At 38.1% G+C, this 19,331-nt stretch overlaps 1 protein-coding gene across 2 annotated transcripts in view; it reads right to left on the reverse strand.

Annotated features, from left to right (window-relative positions):
* Positions 1-19,331, reverse strand: part of TNPO3 (transportin 3) — a 78,831-nt gene that overhangs the window by 37,215 nt on the left and 22,285 nt on the right. For both annotated transcript variants that reach the window (XM_036089326.2, XM_036089327.2), the window contains 7 exons: positions 17,926-18,126; positions 16,873-16,946; positions 15,229-15,385; positions 5,424-5,567; positions 2,388-2,563; positions 1,771-1,909; positions 140-286 (listed from right to left, as the gene is read on the reverse strand). In XM_036089326.2, the coding sequence (XP_035945219.1) occupies positions 140-286; positions 1,771-1,909; positions 2,388-2,563; positions 5,424-5,567; positions 15,229-15,385; positions 16,873-16,946; positions 17,926-18,126 (1,038 nt within the window). The remainder of the gene's footprint in view (positions 1-139; positions 287-1,770; positions 1,910-2,387; positions 2,564-5,423; positions 5,568-15,228; positions 15,386-16,872; positions 16,947-17,925; positions 18,127-19,331) is intronic.

Below are 19,331 nucleotides of genomic sequence, written 5' to 3' on the forward strand. Positions count from 1 at the left end.
TTGATTTCTTTAGTGTATGCTACAGAGCGACAGAAAACCTGTAGATTCCATTAGCTTTATTATCTTTTTAGTTCATTTTCAAATTAGCACTGAAAAGAGTAGGAAATTAAGATCTGCAGAAGTGGAGAAGGGAACTTACATGGTCTGGTTCTAGCTGGCAGTGTCGAGCCAAGGCATGAAGCAGCCTCTGAATGTAAGCTTTGAAGATTCCATGAATAACTTCATCATTAGTTTTGTACAAATGCTCCCCGAGTCGGTACCAAAAGTTAAAGGAAATTTCTACTACCTGTCAAATTAAAAGAAAAAGAAAAGGTTTATTTGAATCAGAAAAGGAATGGAATATGAAGACAGTTTTATTACTAGAACCATATAGGAAAGAAGATATAATCTAAAGTAATACGAGTAGAACCAGTTAAGAAGCCACCTGTTCTCCAGCAGATTTATTACTATCCTCCCAAACTAGCTTCCCATGATAGGCCCCAAACTCCATTTATGGTAACTGGGTGTACAGTCCCTCTTTAGCTGGTAACTCTCCAACAGTATGATTCTGAATTTAGAGAAACAGACACAGAAATGGAAGTCTCTTTTAAATATTTTTTCTCAAATCTAAAATCATTTCATGTTTTGAGATTAAAATACCTCTTGACAGGGGCATCTGGGTGGCTCAGTCAGTTAAGCGTCTGACTTCGGCTCAGGTCCTGATCCCCAGGGTCCTGAGATAGGGCCCCACATCGGGATCCCTGCTCAGCAGGGTATCTGCTTCTCCCTTTGCCCCTCCCCTGCTCATGCTTGTGCTCATGCTCTGAGATAAAATCTTAAAAAAAGAAAAAAACCCCACCTCTTGACAGACAAACCATCTGCAAATCCCTGAACATACCAACCTTGTGTCATTTTTACTCACCTACTTTTCTGAGTGGGACTGAAAGGGAAGAAAAAGTCTGGGACTTTATCCACAGCTTATCTTACTTATGGCACTATTTAAAGGAGTGGTAATTATTACATAGTGCTACACTTACTCCCATACATGTTTTGTGTTTCATCCAAATCTAGATATCCTCGTGAGATCAAGTCAAACAAATACATTTTTTTTTAATGAATAAGAGAAAAAGAGATGAGAATCACAGAGCCGTGCTCCTCCCTTAGAGGGGCCCTACCATCCTTTTCCCATCAAGGATCCAAAATAGACCGATTTAAAACAATACCCAATTTGGGAGTTCTTTCTCACTTCTTATACTATTAAGAGGAGGTAAAACTTCTTGAATAAACAAGACTTAAAAAAATCTAGCCAACTTTTTTAAGAGGCAGGGTGTTGTAGGGATTTTGGAATGGAGTAGACTTTTAAATCCTTTCAATCCCTTTCTCATTCCCACTCACAATTTGGAGAAAAAATTTTGGATGTTAAGACTTATACAGTTAAGATTTTATGTGGTTTTGTTTTGTTTTTAGCTGTAAAGCTCTAAAAAGAATAACTGGACCTACAGAGGGGGCTCAGTTAAAAGGTAGTAAGCTTTCTTCCTAATGGGTTCCCTGAGGTGCCTACAGCAGTCAGCCCAGCTAACCGGGTAAGAAAATCAAAAAGGATTCAAAGCAGAAACCCAAATATAATTTAAAAAGAAAAACTCTAATACAGAGGAAACCACCACATCACGCTAATCAAAAATAAGACTATAGTTTCCCACAAATAAAAAGCTAGACAGGTGGCAATGGAATATAGGTAATATGCAACAAACAACCTGGAGAAAAATGGGTTTAGCATAATACAAACACTACCTCATATTGAGGATGTCCTGCACAAATAAGCAGCAGTTCCAGAGTTCGTAGGTCACCAAGACCTTGGCCTGGAGTACAAACAATTTTTTCAAGAAAAGTTTCACATAGTTCAGTGAAAATACGGCAATAATTCAGAACTCTGCAAATGAAAGAGTAATGAGAGTACCAAGTCAGAAATCTGTATATTATATGTACATACTCACAGACATAGTTAAGTAAAAGGATCCTCAGCCTAAGGGACATGTAGTGATTATTAGCTATGCTGTATCAAAATCTCCATAAAAGCCACCTTTCCTTATCATATATTTTTATACATATAAGCAAATCACTCATAAGTCAGTTCAAATTCTCAATTACTAAAACATTTGAATAAAATCCTTATCAAATCACACTTGATACTCCAAAGTTCATCCCTAATTCTTAGAGCCTTATCCTTTGTGAGTGGAAAAAATTACTACTTTCCATTATTCCAACCTCTCCTTCTGCATCCAATTTGCCACTCTAGGTTCATTCGAGAGTAACAGAGCATCTTTAGGCTGTGGTGTCTATATTTACCCAGAGTCTTAAAAAATCACGAAGGATGGAATCTGGGGCTACTGCCTTAAATAATCACTCACTTGTCTAAATCTTCACGTGCCACAGCCATATGATAAGCAGTCTCCAATGTTAGGACTCCTTGAAAAAGCTGCATGGCTAATGGCAAGTTAGTCTCCACATTCTCAATGGCATAGAGAGCTGAGCACACACAATCTGAAGCAGCTTCGTGTAGGTTGGATGAGGTCTTATCCTGTTGCTGGGAGATGGCAGGAATAGGGAAGATGTTATGATCATTAAGCTGTAATTCAAGTACTAGCAAAACAATTATAGCCGGTTTCTGAACATGTACTTTAAATATATAACAGCCTAACAGTCATGGCCTTCAACCAGACAATATTCATCAATCTTCCCTGTCTTATTTCTATTTCCCTATATGCCAAACAAATCAGCCTTTTTGTACCTCAATCACAGTCACGTGACTTCTAAAACTCCATGTGCTTTTTTTTCCCCATACCACCCCTCCAAATGTAATGCCACGTGTTCCCTACGCTGTTTTAGTCTATGAAAATCTTTTCCATCCTTTTTCTGATATTCAAGTACTATTTAAAATGAAAGGGTCTAGGGCGTCTGGGTGGCTCAGTTGGTTAAGAGCCTGACTCTCGGTTTCAGCTCTGGTCATGATCTCATGGCTTGTGGGACTGAGCCCCACGTTGGGTTCCACACTTAGCACTGAGTCTGCCTGCGATTCTTTCCCACTCCCTCCCCGTCTGCTCCTCCCCCGCACTGGCACACACTCTCTTTCCCTCAAATAAATAAATAAATAAAATCTTTAAAAAAATAAAAAATAAAATGAAAGGGTCCAACAAGTCTCAAATACCCATACCTACCGAACACATCATCATCATATTTCAGAATACCAAGGTTCAACAGAGGATCCTAAAGCTTCTGGGAATGAGAGAAGGTAACTTTGAAAGGAGCAAAAATCAGTTATTTAGCTTCTCATCAACAATGATGCCTGCCAGTATATAAGAGAGAAAGGCCTTGGAAATCTTGAAGGAAAAGAATATTGAATCTAGAACTCTATACCTAGTTAAACCATCAATCAAGAATAAAAGCGAAATATAAATATTTCTCAGGAATGCAAAAACTCAAAATTTACTTCCCACATATCTTTCTGAGGAAGGTATCTGAGGAGGTTCAAAAAACAATCTAATCCAGAAGCACAGTAAAGAGAAGTTCCAGAACACCAGCTGGGAAGTAGATCTAAAGAGCAATTGATACAAATTAGAGTAAAGTTTAAAGAGACCTCTAGGGTTTCTACTTAGAAGAGTACAGTTGAGAGGATGGATAAATTTAGTGAAGGCATATTAGTCTTCTATGAATAATAAAAAACAAGGACATTTCGAATCTCCAGGGCGGGGAAAGAGTTAACACAAGCAGGGTTGGGAGAACACAAAGATAGATGCAAATTATTCATTAGCTTATTCTTAGGTTGAGAGGTGGATTCAAATATACTTACTATTATTACTGTGTTTTAAAAGTTAAATAAATGTTCAAATTTATTCTTTTGTATATATATCCAGCATAATATTTGTAAAAGCTTTAAAAAAAAGAACTATGGGAGAAAAGGCTATATATCTGTAATAAAGTTGTGGTCCAAACATAAAGCAAACTAAAATATGGCATGATTTTGAATCACTGAATGAATGTAAGAATGAGAATATATTTGACTCTGACTCTAAAACCACTCGTCTTTTAAGTGGCAGAGGGATCCTGACACTGGATCAGTGGAGAAGATAATATAATGCTGGCACCCTACTTGGCTTGTTCCTTACCCCTATTTTAATTCCCAGAAGTAACCACTGTCTTGAGTTTGATATGTATTCTAAGCTGCCTTCACTTCATATGTAATCAAGTGTATTCATAGATTTCTTTCTTTCTTTCAGACAGAGAGAGGGAGCGGAGGGGGGGGGCAGAGGGAGAGGGAGAGAGAGAATCTCAAGCAGATACCCCACTGAGCACAGAGCCCAAAGCAGGGCTCAATCTCACAACCTGAGCTGAAACCAAGAGTTGGCCGTTCAACTGACTGTACCACCCAGGTGCCCCTCATATTCATAAATTTTTAAACAAAAGTGGGGTATTAATTTATTTATACTGACTATTCTTCACACAATTTAGTGAGATGAGAACCAAAATTACCATTACTGAGGTAGGGCATCAATAGACATGGAAACAAAGACAATGACTAGCAAAACAATTATTAGTGTCCTAACTTTCCTGAGTCTTAGCTCCTGATGCAAGAATGAAGCATAAATACACTAACAACAATGAAACACCAAAAATGTCTCCTTGGAGAATGTGCTTTCCTTTTCTTTAATTCACAGTGGTATCAACCCATTATCATGCTACCATCTTCTAAATAACAGTGCACTAACCAGTACACACAGAGCTTCCATACTAATATGACTTCATGGAAAGAGACCATCCAGGAAAAGCAGACAAAATCACTCCCATCTCCAAAGACCTGTTCGATATGTGCTTGAGACATTGCTATGTTTCTTGTTCTAAAAAGTAGTCTTACTCTATGCACTCACTTACTCCTATCTACCAAGACAAAATAATGTATTACTAGGTACTATTATTTTCAAAGTTTACGGAAAACATGCACAAGTACATAAAAAGACACTACTTTTTATTCCATTAATCTCAAAAGCCTCAAATCCACCCTATACATACCCTGATGCTTAAATAAACGATCACAACTGCAAAGATAATATTCTGATCTGTAACTGTCTCAAAGACCCAATGACCATTATTATATTTTTAAAACAAGAAAAAAGAGACCACTGGTTTTTTGTTACTTGTTGTTTAATATGTAAATCACTGATCAACATATAAAACTGCTTTCCTATTAAACCTAACTACATTCTATTCTGAGTATTAATATTAATACCTTCATTTGGTAACTTGGTAACAAGGAAGAGACATTGCCGCTTTCTTACTATACACCTTCCAATCACTGTACAGAAATCTGAAAACACTGCTATGTCCCCGAAGGTTAGTTACTACTGTGACTACGTGGTAAAAATACTTTCATAAACAAAGCCATTACTTACCAAAACCTCGAAAAGGAGTGCTAGTAACTTATTGTTCGCCATGAAGTTACTGTCCAAAACTCCTAGGTTAAACCAACTTCCTAAACAGCGAAAGACCTTCATAAGCATTTTCTCATCTGTTCCTGCTTTTTCTACACAGGTCATCTGAAAAGAAGGGAAAAAAAGTTAAATAATGCCAAACTTTAAATTTAAACATTACAATCACCTCTTAGGTGTAATAACGAGGAGGAAAAGAATACTAACAGCTAACAGTTAAAAGTGCTTTGTAAGTACCAGATGGTGCTCTCAATATTCTTAATTCATTAATCCCCACTAAAACTACAGCCAGGTACTATTTCCACTTTCTCAACTGGGAAGCTGAGATACAAAGAGATTGCAGACTTGCCCAAAGATAGTTCTGTTTCAGAAATAATGGTTTCTTAGATCCCTCTTCTGCATTAATATAATTGTATCAAAAAATTATCTTCAAGTAATACTCATCTACATAGTTGATTTTACAGAATAAAAACAAGATAGTCCTACTATTGTATATCCCCATATAAAAAGCTGATGTTTCAGCTTCTGCACTCGAATACTCCAGCAAATACACCATTCCACAGAAAGTGACACTACTATAAATATGGTAGGTTGATAAAAGAGATAAAATGAAAAGCTAACTAAAACTCAGCACTGTTTCTCTTTGCAAACTGTTTTTGTGATGTATGTTTTTTCCAAAATGAAGTGTAATGCAACTTTTTCTGGATTAAAAAAAAATGTTTAAAAGTAACTTTTACAGGCAATGGGTCAGAAACGTCATAATTGCCATGGGGTTTGTGGTGGGGTACAGATTCCCATAGTGATCTAAATGTTGACTCTTGTACTTCTAGGTAGCCATGCTCCTCCTATATTTGCTGTATCAAGCAATTATGATTATATTCTTCTCAATTAGTTTGAATTGTACTGAACTGAATTGAAAGAAGAAAAACAAGAATGCTTCAAGTAAATTCATGGCAACCACACACATACTTGAATCTTTGAAGCTCTGGATGTAAAGTCATCACACAACTGTTTGGCCTTTATACTTCCTGAATGACATTTCAATTTACTTCCTCTTTAAGAACTGTATTATTAAGAACTCTGTCTCTTAAAGCAACGCCTCAAAGCTGAAACATTTATGCCAGAAGCGTTCACCAGTAAAAATAAAGCAGAGGTAAATAAAAACTGATCTTGGATTAACAAAATGAAGACTAAATGAAGGGAGAAAAATATATTAGAGGACAGCCTCAGTCAACTATAAGGGCAAGAAGAATAATATTTAAAACTTTTAAAAGTTCAACACAATGTTTAGGAAAGGCTCCATTTGAAGAGACCACAAAAGTAAAATACTGACAAAATGGGATGGAATAGAATGAATAAGAGGAATGTGGGGGAAACAATGAAAAAGGTTTAAGAGGCCTTTGATACCTGGTATTACAGCCAGCCTATTTTTCCTGGCCATTCTGGACTATTTCATTTTCTGGGTTCTGTAACATGACAAGCTACATGACAGAGTTATAGACCTTATTAAGTACCACAGGGACAAATTTTTCAGAATTCAATACAACAAATCAAGCTATTGCCTGTTGTCAATTATGAGGAAGTGTTAAGTCAAGCACATGCCGTGGGAGTCCGAGTGGCTACTACACTGACCACTGCGCCTGTAATGATGCTTATGAGGGCTGCAGTGCTGACTGGATTCGTTTGGCTTCACTTGAGACCTTACAAAAAGAAAATGACAAGCTCGGGTCCCTTAACTCAATTCAAGTCATAGTCTGAGAACCAAATCTTCCACAACCACTCTAAATGAAGCTCTTATTTTGTGTAGCTCCAGGGCTGATAGTCATACACATAATTTGTGTGGCTTGCTGAATTACAAACAACAGCTGAATTCACAATCTCACCAAATTTCTCATGTGAAAGTTAAGAAATTGTAAAACGTGGAATTCTGAAACTTGGAAAAGAGACATCTGGTGTCTGGACCCTAATGAAACAGATAATCTTGAACTCCCAAATTATTGAGTCTCCCTTACCAGCAGATGTAGTCTGCCTTCCAGTGTCTGAGAAGAATAGCCTTCTTCAGTTTGAAAGCCCTGTAATAATGTCATCTGAGACAAATGGCTTCATAGGTGTTGCCCAATCTCTTCAAGACCTACCACAACCATTTCCTGTGCCACCCACTATGGCCAAATCTTAGCACCTTCTGGGCAGGGGGAGGGGTGGAATGACAGGTATATACAAGAGGAAATAACTTATCAAGAAAACTGTATAACTTTGCTAACATGTATCTGAAGAAACCTGGGGAACATATACAGGAATGATTCTAAGGGTACCAGACCATGGGAGGCTGGAATATACCACTAACTTGAGTCTGTATTAACCACAGACTCACAGAATGCCATATACAGAACTCATCATTGATATGAGTATACTTCCTAGAGATTCTGGATTTAATGAGTATATATATGGTGCCTCTGGCAAGGACCCAGGAAAATCATAGTGCAAATATCTAGGACTTGGGAGCAAATCTATACCTTCTGCAGGTAATTATTCTTTTGAGAAACAGCTTCTGGCTTGCTACCGACCTTGGCAGAAACTGAACATCTATCCATAGGACATCAGGTGATCACGTGGCCTGCGCTTCTCATCATGAACTAAGTATGTCTGAACTACCTAAACATGGGCATGCGTAACAGCAACTTGTCATCCAACAGAAATGGAATACAAGAAACTGAGTTCAGGAAAGTGTAAGAAAGTTGCATGAGCAGGTAGGTCAGATTCCTTTGACACCAACTCTTCTTGCATTGATTCATTTCCCTCAATCCATGCCTATTGCCTCCTGCCTCCTGGATGTTCCTTACAACCTAGTTAACTAAAGAAGAAAACTCTAGCCCAGATTACAGAATGATGTGCACAACATGCTGGTACCACCTGAAGGTGGAGAGCTGCAGAATTACAGACCCATACAGGGTAGTGAAGGACAGTGAAGGACAGTGGTTGTAGTGAAAGGACAGTGGTTGAAGGAAAATCCTAATGGGCAGAACTTGAAGCAGTATAACTGGTTGTCCATGACGTATGGAGTGAGAGAGAACCAAAAATATGGATCTGTACTTATTTATGGACAATTTTCAATGATTTGGATGACCAGGGATTTGGAAGAAGCATGATTAAAAGATTGGTGACAAGGAAGTCTGAGGCAGAAGTATATATAAATGGTATACAAATAGGCACAGACTATGGAGAAATTTGTCCTATGTGAATACCCACCAAAAGACATCCACTATAGAGAAATCTTTCAATGATAGATGGACAAAATTAGAAACTCTATAATGTCAGCCCCTTTCCCCAATCACCTTGCTCAATACGCTCATAAACAAAGTGGCCATAGTAGCTGAGACAGAGGCTACACTAGGATTAACATGTTCTTCCACTAAGTTAAAACTACTGATGAGTGTCAAATCTGCCAACAGCAGAGACCAACACCAAGTCCCTAAAATGGCACCATCTACCATGGGGACCAGGTTGATTGATTAAAACTTCTATCACGAAGGAAGAAGAGATTTGTCTGGAAGGACAAGGCTCACAGGAAGAAAGAGACTTATATGCTGCATATGGATTTGCCTTCCCTGCTTGCAGTGCTTCTGTTAGCACTGTATTAACCACAGACTCACAGAATGCCATATCCAACCATCATGGCATCCTATCTAATCAAGGAACTCATATCAGAGTAAGGGAAGTACAGTAATGAGCAACTTTGACCTCTGTTGGAGAATCTGATCCCCAAGGAAGGAATGCTTCTACCAGGAAATACAAACATGATTCCAGTAAACTATAAGGTAAGTCAACCACCTGGACAATTTGAGCTTCTTATGCCACTGAACGAATAGGAAAAAGGGGAGGAGGGTGTTAATCTGTAGGCTGGAGTGACTGATCCCAATAACCAAGGAAGAACTGAGTTCCTCCTACACAATCGAAGCAAGGAGTTCTCAGTCTGGAACACAGAGAATTTTCTAGAGAGCTTCTTAATACTTCCATGCTCAACAGTAAAGGTTAATGGAAAACTACAGAAGCAACAACCACAAAAGGCAGGATTATTGAGGGCTCAGACTCTTTGGGGGAATGAAGGTTTGGGTCACTTCACAGAGTAAAGAACTCCAACCAGCTGAGGTTCTGAGCAAGGCAGGTGTCTTAGTCCATTCAGGCTGCTGTAACAGAATATGATAGGATGGGTGGCTTATAAACAACAGAAATTTATTTTTCACAGATTTAGAGGCTAAGAAGTTCAAGATCAAGGTATCCCCAGATCCAGTGTCTGGTGAGGAACTGGCTTCCTGCTTCATAATGAAGGATCTTTTCTCTAGAGTTTACACATGACATAAGAGGGAAGAGAGCTTTCTGGGTTCTCTTTTATAAGGGCACCAATCCCATTCATGAGGGTCCCATACTCATGACCTAATCACCTTCCAAAAGCCCCACCTCCTAATACTACCACACTGGGCACTAGGTTTCAACATATAAATATATAATTGCGGGGGGGCACACAGGCAAATATTCAGTCCATAGCAACAGATAAATTTTGGTGGGGGGAGGGGGAAGGGGGGAGACACACACACAAATATTCAGTCTATAGCAGCAGGGGAAAGAAGAAACGAGTTGTGCAAGAAAGCCACAGATACCAATTCTAGAATTCTTCTGACCAACAGATAAATGAGGGCTGTAGTAGCTCTGCATACTTCCTATTTGCTTGTTATGCCATTGCACACAAGTTTTTTGTTTTTGTTTTTGTTTTTTTTAAGATTTTTATTTATTTGAGGGGTGACTTGGTGGCTCAGTCGTTAAGCGTCTGCCTTCGGCTCAGGTCATGATCTCAGGGTCCTGGGATTGAGTCCCGCATCGGGCTCCCTGCTCAGCGGGAAGGCTGCTTCTCCCTCTGCCACTCCCCCTGCTTGTGTTCCCTCTCTCACTGTCTCTCTCTGTCAAATAAATAAATAAAATCTTAAAAAAAAAAAAAAAATTTTATTTATTTGAGAGACAGCATGAGGGAGTGTGTGTGAGCGCACGAGTACACACAAGCAGGGGAGAGGGACAGAGGGAGAGGGAGAAGAAGACTCCCCACTGAGCAGGGAGCCCAATGCGGGGCTCGATCCCAGTACCCTGAGAACATGAACTGAGCCAAAGGCAGACGCTTAACCAACGGAGCCACCCAGGCGCCCCTGCACACGAGTTTAAATGTATGTAAAAGAGTTAACCAAATAGGAAGCTAAGTTAGTCAAATAGGAAGACTACATACAGCTGGTTATAGATGTATTGCCTCTCAGCACCAAATTCACCCTTTTAGACTACTCTGTAAAAATGGATCTGGGCCCTTTAAATATTTTTTCCTGTGCCAGGTAGCAGTGACTTTTTGTCAAAAGGCCACTAGAGAGAAACAAGAGAAAAGGGTCTGCTTCCTGGTGCTAGTGTGCTCCCTTGGTAGCCTTCTACAGAATGTGCCACTCCTCCAGCCCCAGACTCCTATTTCCTCTGGTGCCTGCCTCTTGCAGTGCACTGGCCACCAGTTTCCCCAGCATTTCCCCCACCCTCTCCAATGGATTTACAGCAAATCGCGTCTGGCTCCTAAAGAATGTGCAACTTCTTCAGCACCAGATTCAATGTGCTCAGTTTCTCCAATGTCTGCCGGACCTAGTGGCCATCAGCTTCCTCTGGTACTCCCATACCAAGGTGATTTTGTGGCAGAGAGACACATTCCCTGAATAGCTTTCTTGGGCTTCCTAGAAGGCAGATTTCCAGCAAGTTCAAAAAGACTGATTTTCAGCAGCACAGAGTGCCAAAAATGACTTCTCCACAATTCTGTGCCTTCTCCAACAGGGTCTGGATCTTAGCCCTGGGAGGGGGTGAACTCCTTCTTCCTTGGAAACTCTATCTTAGCCTTGGGGTTAACGTCTGCTCCTTGTTTCTGTTTTATGCTTATATTCTTTAGAGCTCTCTTTACTTCTTACTAGACAATCCCTCATCACTGTAATCTCCAGTTAGAATTAATCATTCTTTGTATTAAACATTCCCACATACTACTATGTGGTTTCTCTCCTCTGACTAGACCCAGACTGATACTAAAAGGAACCAAGGATTCTAGATCTGGGGCAAGGAGGTAACAAGGTGAGTATTAGTCCTCTTTTTGTGTTAGGAAGGAGAGAAATGCTCCAGTGGCCAAAGTTATAATATTTTAAGCATCAAAAGAAAGATTTTAGTTGAGACCCTGAATCAATGAAAACCCATGAGCCGTAACACTCCATAAAGAGATGTCAGAAAAAAAACCAGTAACACTTGAGGCAGGTTTAAAACAAAAGCTTATTTTGCAAACAGGAAATTAAAAAAGAATTTAAGATTTATAGTGCTTTTCTAGTAGAGGAATGCCAGAATACTCACAAGAAAGGCAACTAATACATGCACAGAAAGAATGACAGAATTATTAAAATATTATTTTGCAAACCACAATGAAACTTTTTTTTTTAAGATTTTATTTATTTATTTGACAGAGAGAGACACAGTGAGAGAGGGAACACAAGCAGGGGGAGTGGGAGAGGGAGAAGCAGGCTTCCCGCAGAGCAGGGAGCCGGATGCGGGACTCGATCCCAGAATCCTGGGATCATGACCTGAGCCGAAGGCAGACGCTTAACAACTGAGTCACCCAGGTGCCCCCCAATGAAATTATTAAGACAATGATTACCAACTAGAATTTAAAATCTTTAGGCAAAGGTTGATATGGAATTTAACATTTTCTATTTTATGAACTACCATCATACAAATTGCATTATAAAGAGGAAAACAAACTTTATAAATGGAAGAATCAAACTGTCATCATCCTAATCTAGTCAACCCTAACATCACTAATGGAAGGTCACCAAAAAGTATTTCTCTTCTGATAAGATGACACATGAAGTATCTATGATGTATTCCAGTCAATAATGTTTAACCTTTTGGGGCATCTGGGTGGCTCAGTTGATTTAAGTGTCCGACTCTTGATTTTGGCTCAGGTCACAATCTCAGGGTTGTGAAATCAAGCCTTATGTCAGGTTCTGCACTGGGGATGGAGCCTGCTTTAAGATTCTCTCTCTCCCTCTCTGTCGCCCCCCCTTAAAAATAAATAAATAAAAATTTAAAAATCTTTAACCTTTTAAAATCAATCATCAAGTCTTTCTCAACCAGGGTTCTGGAAAGAATTAAGTCTTACAGAAAATTATTTGGGTGACTATTTTCTCCATTATCCTAAGGATAGCATACTTGTACCATTATTAATGCATAGGAGAGAATTTGTTCCATACAATGGATGCCTTAGGGCATTAAGGCTTAATTCTCTAGAGGAATCCCTACTGAGAAAGACTGTTTTAGATACAACTTCCAATTAAAGGAAATACAGAGAACAGAAAAACAAACTAAATGAAACAAAGACAAAGCAACCAGAAAATCCAAAAGGCAAGACAGTCTATAAAATAACTGGTCCAATCTCAACTCAATCAGTGTCATTTTGAAAAGAAGGGGAAGAGGGACTGTGATTAGGAATCATAATAAACTGGAGCGCCTGGGTGGCTCAGTCAGTTAAGCGTCTGCCTTCAGCTCAGGTCATGATCCCAGGGTCCTGGGATCGAGCCCCGCATCGGGCTCCCTGCTCAGCGGGGAGCCTGCTTCTCCCTCTCCCTCTGCCTGCCATTCTGCCTGTTTGTGTACTTGCTCTCTCTCTGTCAAATAAATAAAATCTTTAAAAAAAAAAAAAAGAGGGCGCCTGGGTGGCTCAGTTGGTTAAGCCACTGCCTTCGGCTCAGGTCATGATCCTGGAGTCCCGGGATCGAGTCCCGCATCGGGCTCCCTGCTCGGCGGGGAGTCTGCTTCTCCCTCTGACCCTCCCCCTTCTCATGCTCTCTCTCTCTCTCTATCTCATTCTCTCTCTCAAATAAATAAATAAAATCTTTAAAAAAAAAAAAAAAAGGAATCATAATAAACTGATACAGGACATGGTTCTAGACTAGATACTGATTTGGAAAAATGCTGTAAAGGGTATTTTAGGATGAACTTGGGGAATGTGAAGATGGTCTGGGTACTTATTAGATGATATAAAAATTTACTGAAATGGAAAGAGGAAGCTGGATGACTGAAAAAGCAGGCTATAGGAGGATAGGTAAAATATAATCTCATTTGTATTTAAAAAATTTGTCATACGTTCATAGAGGATATGTACTAAAGGGTTAACAGTGTGATCTCCAGATGGTTTGAATATAATTTGTATTTTCTAATTCTCAATAATACTGTTTCTTTAAAATAAATGGTAAATTGAAAAATGCATATAAAAGAATAATTTTCCAGTGAATTTCTAACACCGATCTGAACACAATTTTAAGTAAAAAATTTCTTTTTCAAATAAGAAGTTCTGGGGCGCCTGGGTGGCTCAGTCATTAAGTGTCTGCCTTCGGCTCAGGTCATGATCCCAGGGACCTGGGATTGAGCCCCACATTGGGCTCTCTGCTCAGAGGGAAGCCTGCTTCCCCCTCTCCCACTCCCCCTGCTTGTGTTCCCTCTCTCTCACTGTCTCTCTGTCTGTCAAGATAAATAAATAAAATCTTAAAAAAAAAACCAAAAAAAACCCAACTCTCAAGCAACTATCATCTTTAAATAAAAATTAAAAAAAAAAAAGTTCTATGATATTGCAAAAGTACTGAAACAATTCCCTGAAAAATAATCTATAACCACATTATTGAAAAAATTGATCTAGACTAGACTATAAAGACCTAAAAATGAGATGGGGCGGCTATATAATTTAATACCATCAAGTTCAAGAACCAGCAAATACTTTCTTTAAAGGGCCAAAGAGTAAATACTTTAGATTTTATAGACTATATGTGGTCTCTGTGAAAATTATTCAACTCTGCCATTTCAGCTCAAAATTATGGACGTACACAATACATAACTGAATGGGCATGACTATTTACAGTAAAACTCTATTTACAAAAATAGGTGACTAGTTCATAGGCCATAAATTTACCCATCACTGGTCTACAGCATTAAAATGTCTACCTATGGGACGCCTGGGTGGCTCAGTTGGTTAAGCGACTGCCTTCGGCTCAGGTCATGATCCTGGAGTCCCGGAATCGAGTCCCGCATCGGGCTCCCTGCTCAGCAGGGAGTCTGCTTCTCCCTCTGACCCTCATGATCTCTCTCTCTATCTCATTCTCTCTCTCAAAAATAAATAAATAAAATCTTTAAAATAAAATAAAATAAAATGTCTACCTAGTCAAAAAGGACCTAATCACATTTAACTCTTTTTAAAAAGATGGTGTAGTGTTACCTAATCTATAATTGTGATATTGCCCAAAGGTCAATTAAAGTCCTGAACCACCTCCCTATCAAATCTCAACTGATCCTTAAGTAAATTTATACATTAGCATGGTCCTTTGTCAAGAGCCAACAGTTTGTACCATGAAGTAGTAGAAAAGCAAGGGATGTGTAATCACAAAGCCTGAGTTCAAATTCTGAACTAGCAGTTGCATAAGTCTCAAGCCTGTATATATCATTCATAAAATGGAAATAACATCACCCTCACAGTGTTACTTACAAGCTCAAAAAGTATAGTTTCTGAATATGAAAGTATTTAATTGTAAAGTGTTCTATAAATGTCACAGTATTATCATTGCCAATTCTTGCAAAGAAATCGTATTTCACAATAATGCAATTGAATTAAAAAATAACCACCATGGCTTTTTGCCCCTACAGAACAACTTAGTATTTCACACTTACTCACCAACAGAGATACCACTGTACTAGAGTAGAAGGCCAAATCTTCTATAATTTCTGTGCGCCGGTTAGCCCCAATTCGTAAGGAACGACTATGTACTTCTTCAGGTAACACTGTAAGGATCTCCAGCAGAAAAGGCAGAGAAGTTACATCATTGCTATATCTGGAAAAGGAAAGGGGAGAGATTACAGTTACTCAGAGTCAGAAAATACACAATCACAAGATAACAACAGGCTTCGAATAACCTATAACAACAAAAGCAGCATTCTCGCTACTGTTAAAATGGAGGAAAAAAACAGATAAAATTTTTTGGAAAGGTATATGGAAATCAAAATTTCAACTTGCATCATCTGTGACCCAGCAACTCCACTTCCAGAAATTTCTCTCAGAAAATCTCACATACATATGCGAAGTATATAAATATATGCACTGCAAAACTTTTTCATAATAGCAAAAATATTGGGAAAATATAAAGGTCCTCCATTATTAGAATAAAAAAGGTTACAGACAGTTATACAATGGAATATACATAGCCATTATAGTGAATGAAATATCTATGTCCTAACATGAAAAGATGTCCACAACATACTATAAAAAAAGTATATGAAATATATTACATATGAGTGAACAAATACATAGATATATTAGAATATATACGCACTTATTTATTTTAAAATGCTTAAAGTCTGGAGGGCTATATAGTCAACCATTAATAGTGGTTACTTATGAAATATTGAAATAGGGAGAGAGAAAGGCTTTTACTTTGAAAGCTTCCACACTATTAGAATGTTTTCAAGGAACATGTGTTAATTTTCTTAATGAAAATTTTCTTAAAAAAAAAAAAAACTATCCATGGTGCCTGGGTGGCTCAGTCGTTAATCGGCTGCCTTCGGCTCAGGTCATGATCCCAGAGTCCTGGGATCGAGCCCTGCATTGGGCTCCCTGCTCCACGGGAAGCCTGCTTCTCCCTCTCCCACTCCCCCTGCTTGTGCTCTCTCTCTCGCTGTGTCTCTCTCTGTCAAATAAATAAATAAAATCTTAAAAAAAAACAAAAACAAAAAACAACTATCCATATAAAGGCTTTAATGACACATTGTAGTTGGATTAGGTAAATAGGACATCCACTTTGCTCAAAAATAATATCCTAACCAAATGCCAAAATGCAAACAAATATCAAGATTATCCGGCCAAGACCATGAGGAAATGCTTTTATTCAAAGTAGCAGGCTCCGTGTATCTGAAAATCATACTGTCCCTTTGACAGATATAAAATAAACCCCAATTAGTAAGAACTTTTACTCATAATGACTTCTCATTTAATATAATCTTAAACATTCTGACAATGTTTTTATAGAACTGCTGACATGTCAGTTAGTGGGAGTGACCCACAAGACAATGAAAGACTTCACTGCAGTTAATTCAAGGAACATGTGTGTATAAATTATGAAGGCCTTTTATGTTCCACATGACACACTTCTGTAATATTTAAATTTTAAACGATTTTCTTTTAATCTAACAAAAGTTAGTAATAATTCTTTGTTAAGTGTTTGGGGAAATATTCCAAATGTCTCGCTAATGCAAACAAATTTCTCTTTGTACAAGGTTAATAGTAATTCCAAATGCTAGAATATAGTTAATACAAGTTACTTACTTTTCCACCAATGTTTGTACACATCCCTTCCAGGAAGGCATCTGTAGGGCAAGGTCTGCTATTGCTAAAGCCAGCTGAATAAGAAGAGATTAAATAAATGAATAGAACAGATGAACAGAAATAGGGTTACCATCAATATTAACTGGAAAGCAAAGAAACTAAACTTCTTTATCCAAACAATATGACAACAAAGACTGGCACCCCACCCACCCACCTCTCCTCACCTCCACAACTACACATATAATATAAACTCTCCCGGGCTAGCTACAAATTGCTAGGATTTAAAAGTTAACCTCTAAAAATGAAAAAACAAAACCAAAAAACAACAAAAAGAAATCAGAAAGAACAGACTATAGATTTTCCTCAGAATATCTCAATACTTACTTTTATTTGGCAATACCATAGAACTTCATGGACAGATAAATTATACTTTGCCAAAAGGCCAAAGCTACTGACAAAGTCAGCCCTTTGACTCACTCCTCAAGTAATGGAATGCCATTTCCCTTCTCTTTCCATTTCTCATCTTGAAGCCTTATGCAAAAGCCTCCTTCCTCTTCAAGGGCACTTCTATGCCAGGCAGAGAACACACATGAGTATGTATTCACTGAAGCTTCCAGTCTTCCTTTCTAATGTATTTACCAGTCTAAGGCGGAAGGGCCAGATGCTTCACTGTTTCATTCGTAAGACTTTTACTAGCCAACTGGTCCAGAAACGATTTTTTTAAAAGCAAGCAGGCAGACCTCTGACCCAGAACAGAAGAGTATACAATATTTTTATCATCTGCAATTTTAACGGGGCGGGGGGGGGGGACGCCACATATGCCTGCCTGTGAAAACCTATACTCATCTCCCCCACTTCTGGTATTTAAAATGGTTTGAAATCAAATGAACTCTAATATTAACATAGAAGATTTTCACTTTCTATCCACTTAAGAATATACCATTAAGTCCATAATAAAGTTAACATTATTTCACATGGCCTAGCAATGTCAATCAAAATCTGATAAATCCTAATGGCCTTACAAATTTCCCTAATGAGAAGCACAGGATTTACCTGCGTTACAATGACAGGTGACAAGTCTTTCAAGTTCTGGATATGGGTTAGTAATGAGTCCCGTAAAGAGGCATGAGAGTCTGTGGGGAGCTCATAAAATGAGGTCTGAATTTTCATTTTCATGGTCTGTGCAGCAAAGTAGCATGATTCCACATCCTGTCGGATCTGTAACAATTGGTCTGAAATCTCCCATGCATGAACCTGAAAGCAGATCAGACAAAAATGTCTTAAAGACTATTGTACTAAGTAATTTTAATGTTACACCTCAATACATATAAAGACATATGTAGACCAATATAATAAAAACCTGAGAAGCTAAATTACCCACTAATTTAGCCAATACCTCAAACTATATATTTATAGGCCCTGTTCAACAAAAGTATTACCTAAATCCTTCTGACTCATTCTAGGAAGGCATGAGAGTTATCAATCAGATCAATAGGTCTAATCTTGCTGATCAGAATCATTATTGTGTAGGGGGGAGAGTAGGAAGAAGAAAGTCCCAAAAGCTCCTACTAAAACTAAAATGTCACTGTACAACTTCCAACCCTATCTGTTTAGATGTTTCTTTTCCACTTTAATAAGCTTTTGTTCACTTTGAGAATTGAATCTGATAACCATTTTAATATATCTATAAATAGGTCTCAGTAGACCTACATTTCAATCTTTAGTTCCTTTTAGCAGAAAAAAAATCTCACCCTAAATGAGTATTTCACATACTTCTATTACTTTCTAATATATTTATGTTTGGCAAAGTGCTATATATACATACTACTAAAATCATTTTCACAGGAGAAAATAAATGTATCTATGGAAATAATAATGGAATGAAAGCATAGGATTTGGTCTCTAATGGCTAGTCACAGTTATAAAAGAGTTCTATTTTGAAAGATAACTTTGGGAACAAAGTTGTACAGTACAGAGTAGGCAACTAATTAACAACTGATTAATTTTAATCCAATTCTACCAAACTGCCTCTTCTTGGGAGAAGGCTAAAGTAGGTTGGCAATAATGAACTGAAAAAAAAATTTCAATCTCAATTCAGCAGAAGCAATTGTGGAAGGAGATCACATAGATTCACCTAGTCAATTTCTTATACAGCTAGAGCACTTCACAAGTAATACATAATGATTCTTCAAGATCTTTCCAAAGATAAACAGGAGTCAATAAAGAGAAACAGGCAGAATAAATGGCCTGTACAAGTTCCCAAAGTAAACTGAAAACAGAGACACTGAAGTTCATTAGAGGTTAATTAACATAAAACTTAGCTTTCAATCAAATAAGATGGTGGAAAATAAGCATAAAACATTATGTCACACAAAAAATCTTCCAGCCACATAAGTTTTTAGCTATTTGGTATCTAACCAGTAACTCAAGCACATCTGTAGTTTAATATGCCATCAAAA

Source organism: Halichoerus grypus, chromosome 12, assembly GCF_964656455.1.
Source record: "Halichoerus grypus chromosome 12, mHalGry1.hap1.1, whole genome shotgun sequence".
Lineage (NCBI taxonomy): Eukaryota > Metazoa > Chordata > Mammalia > Carnivora > Phocidae > Halichoerus > Halichoerus grypus.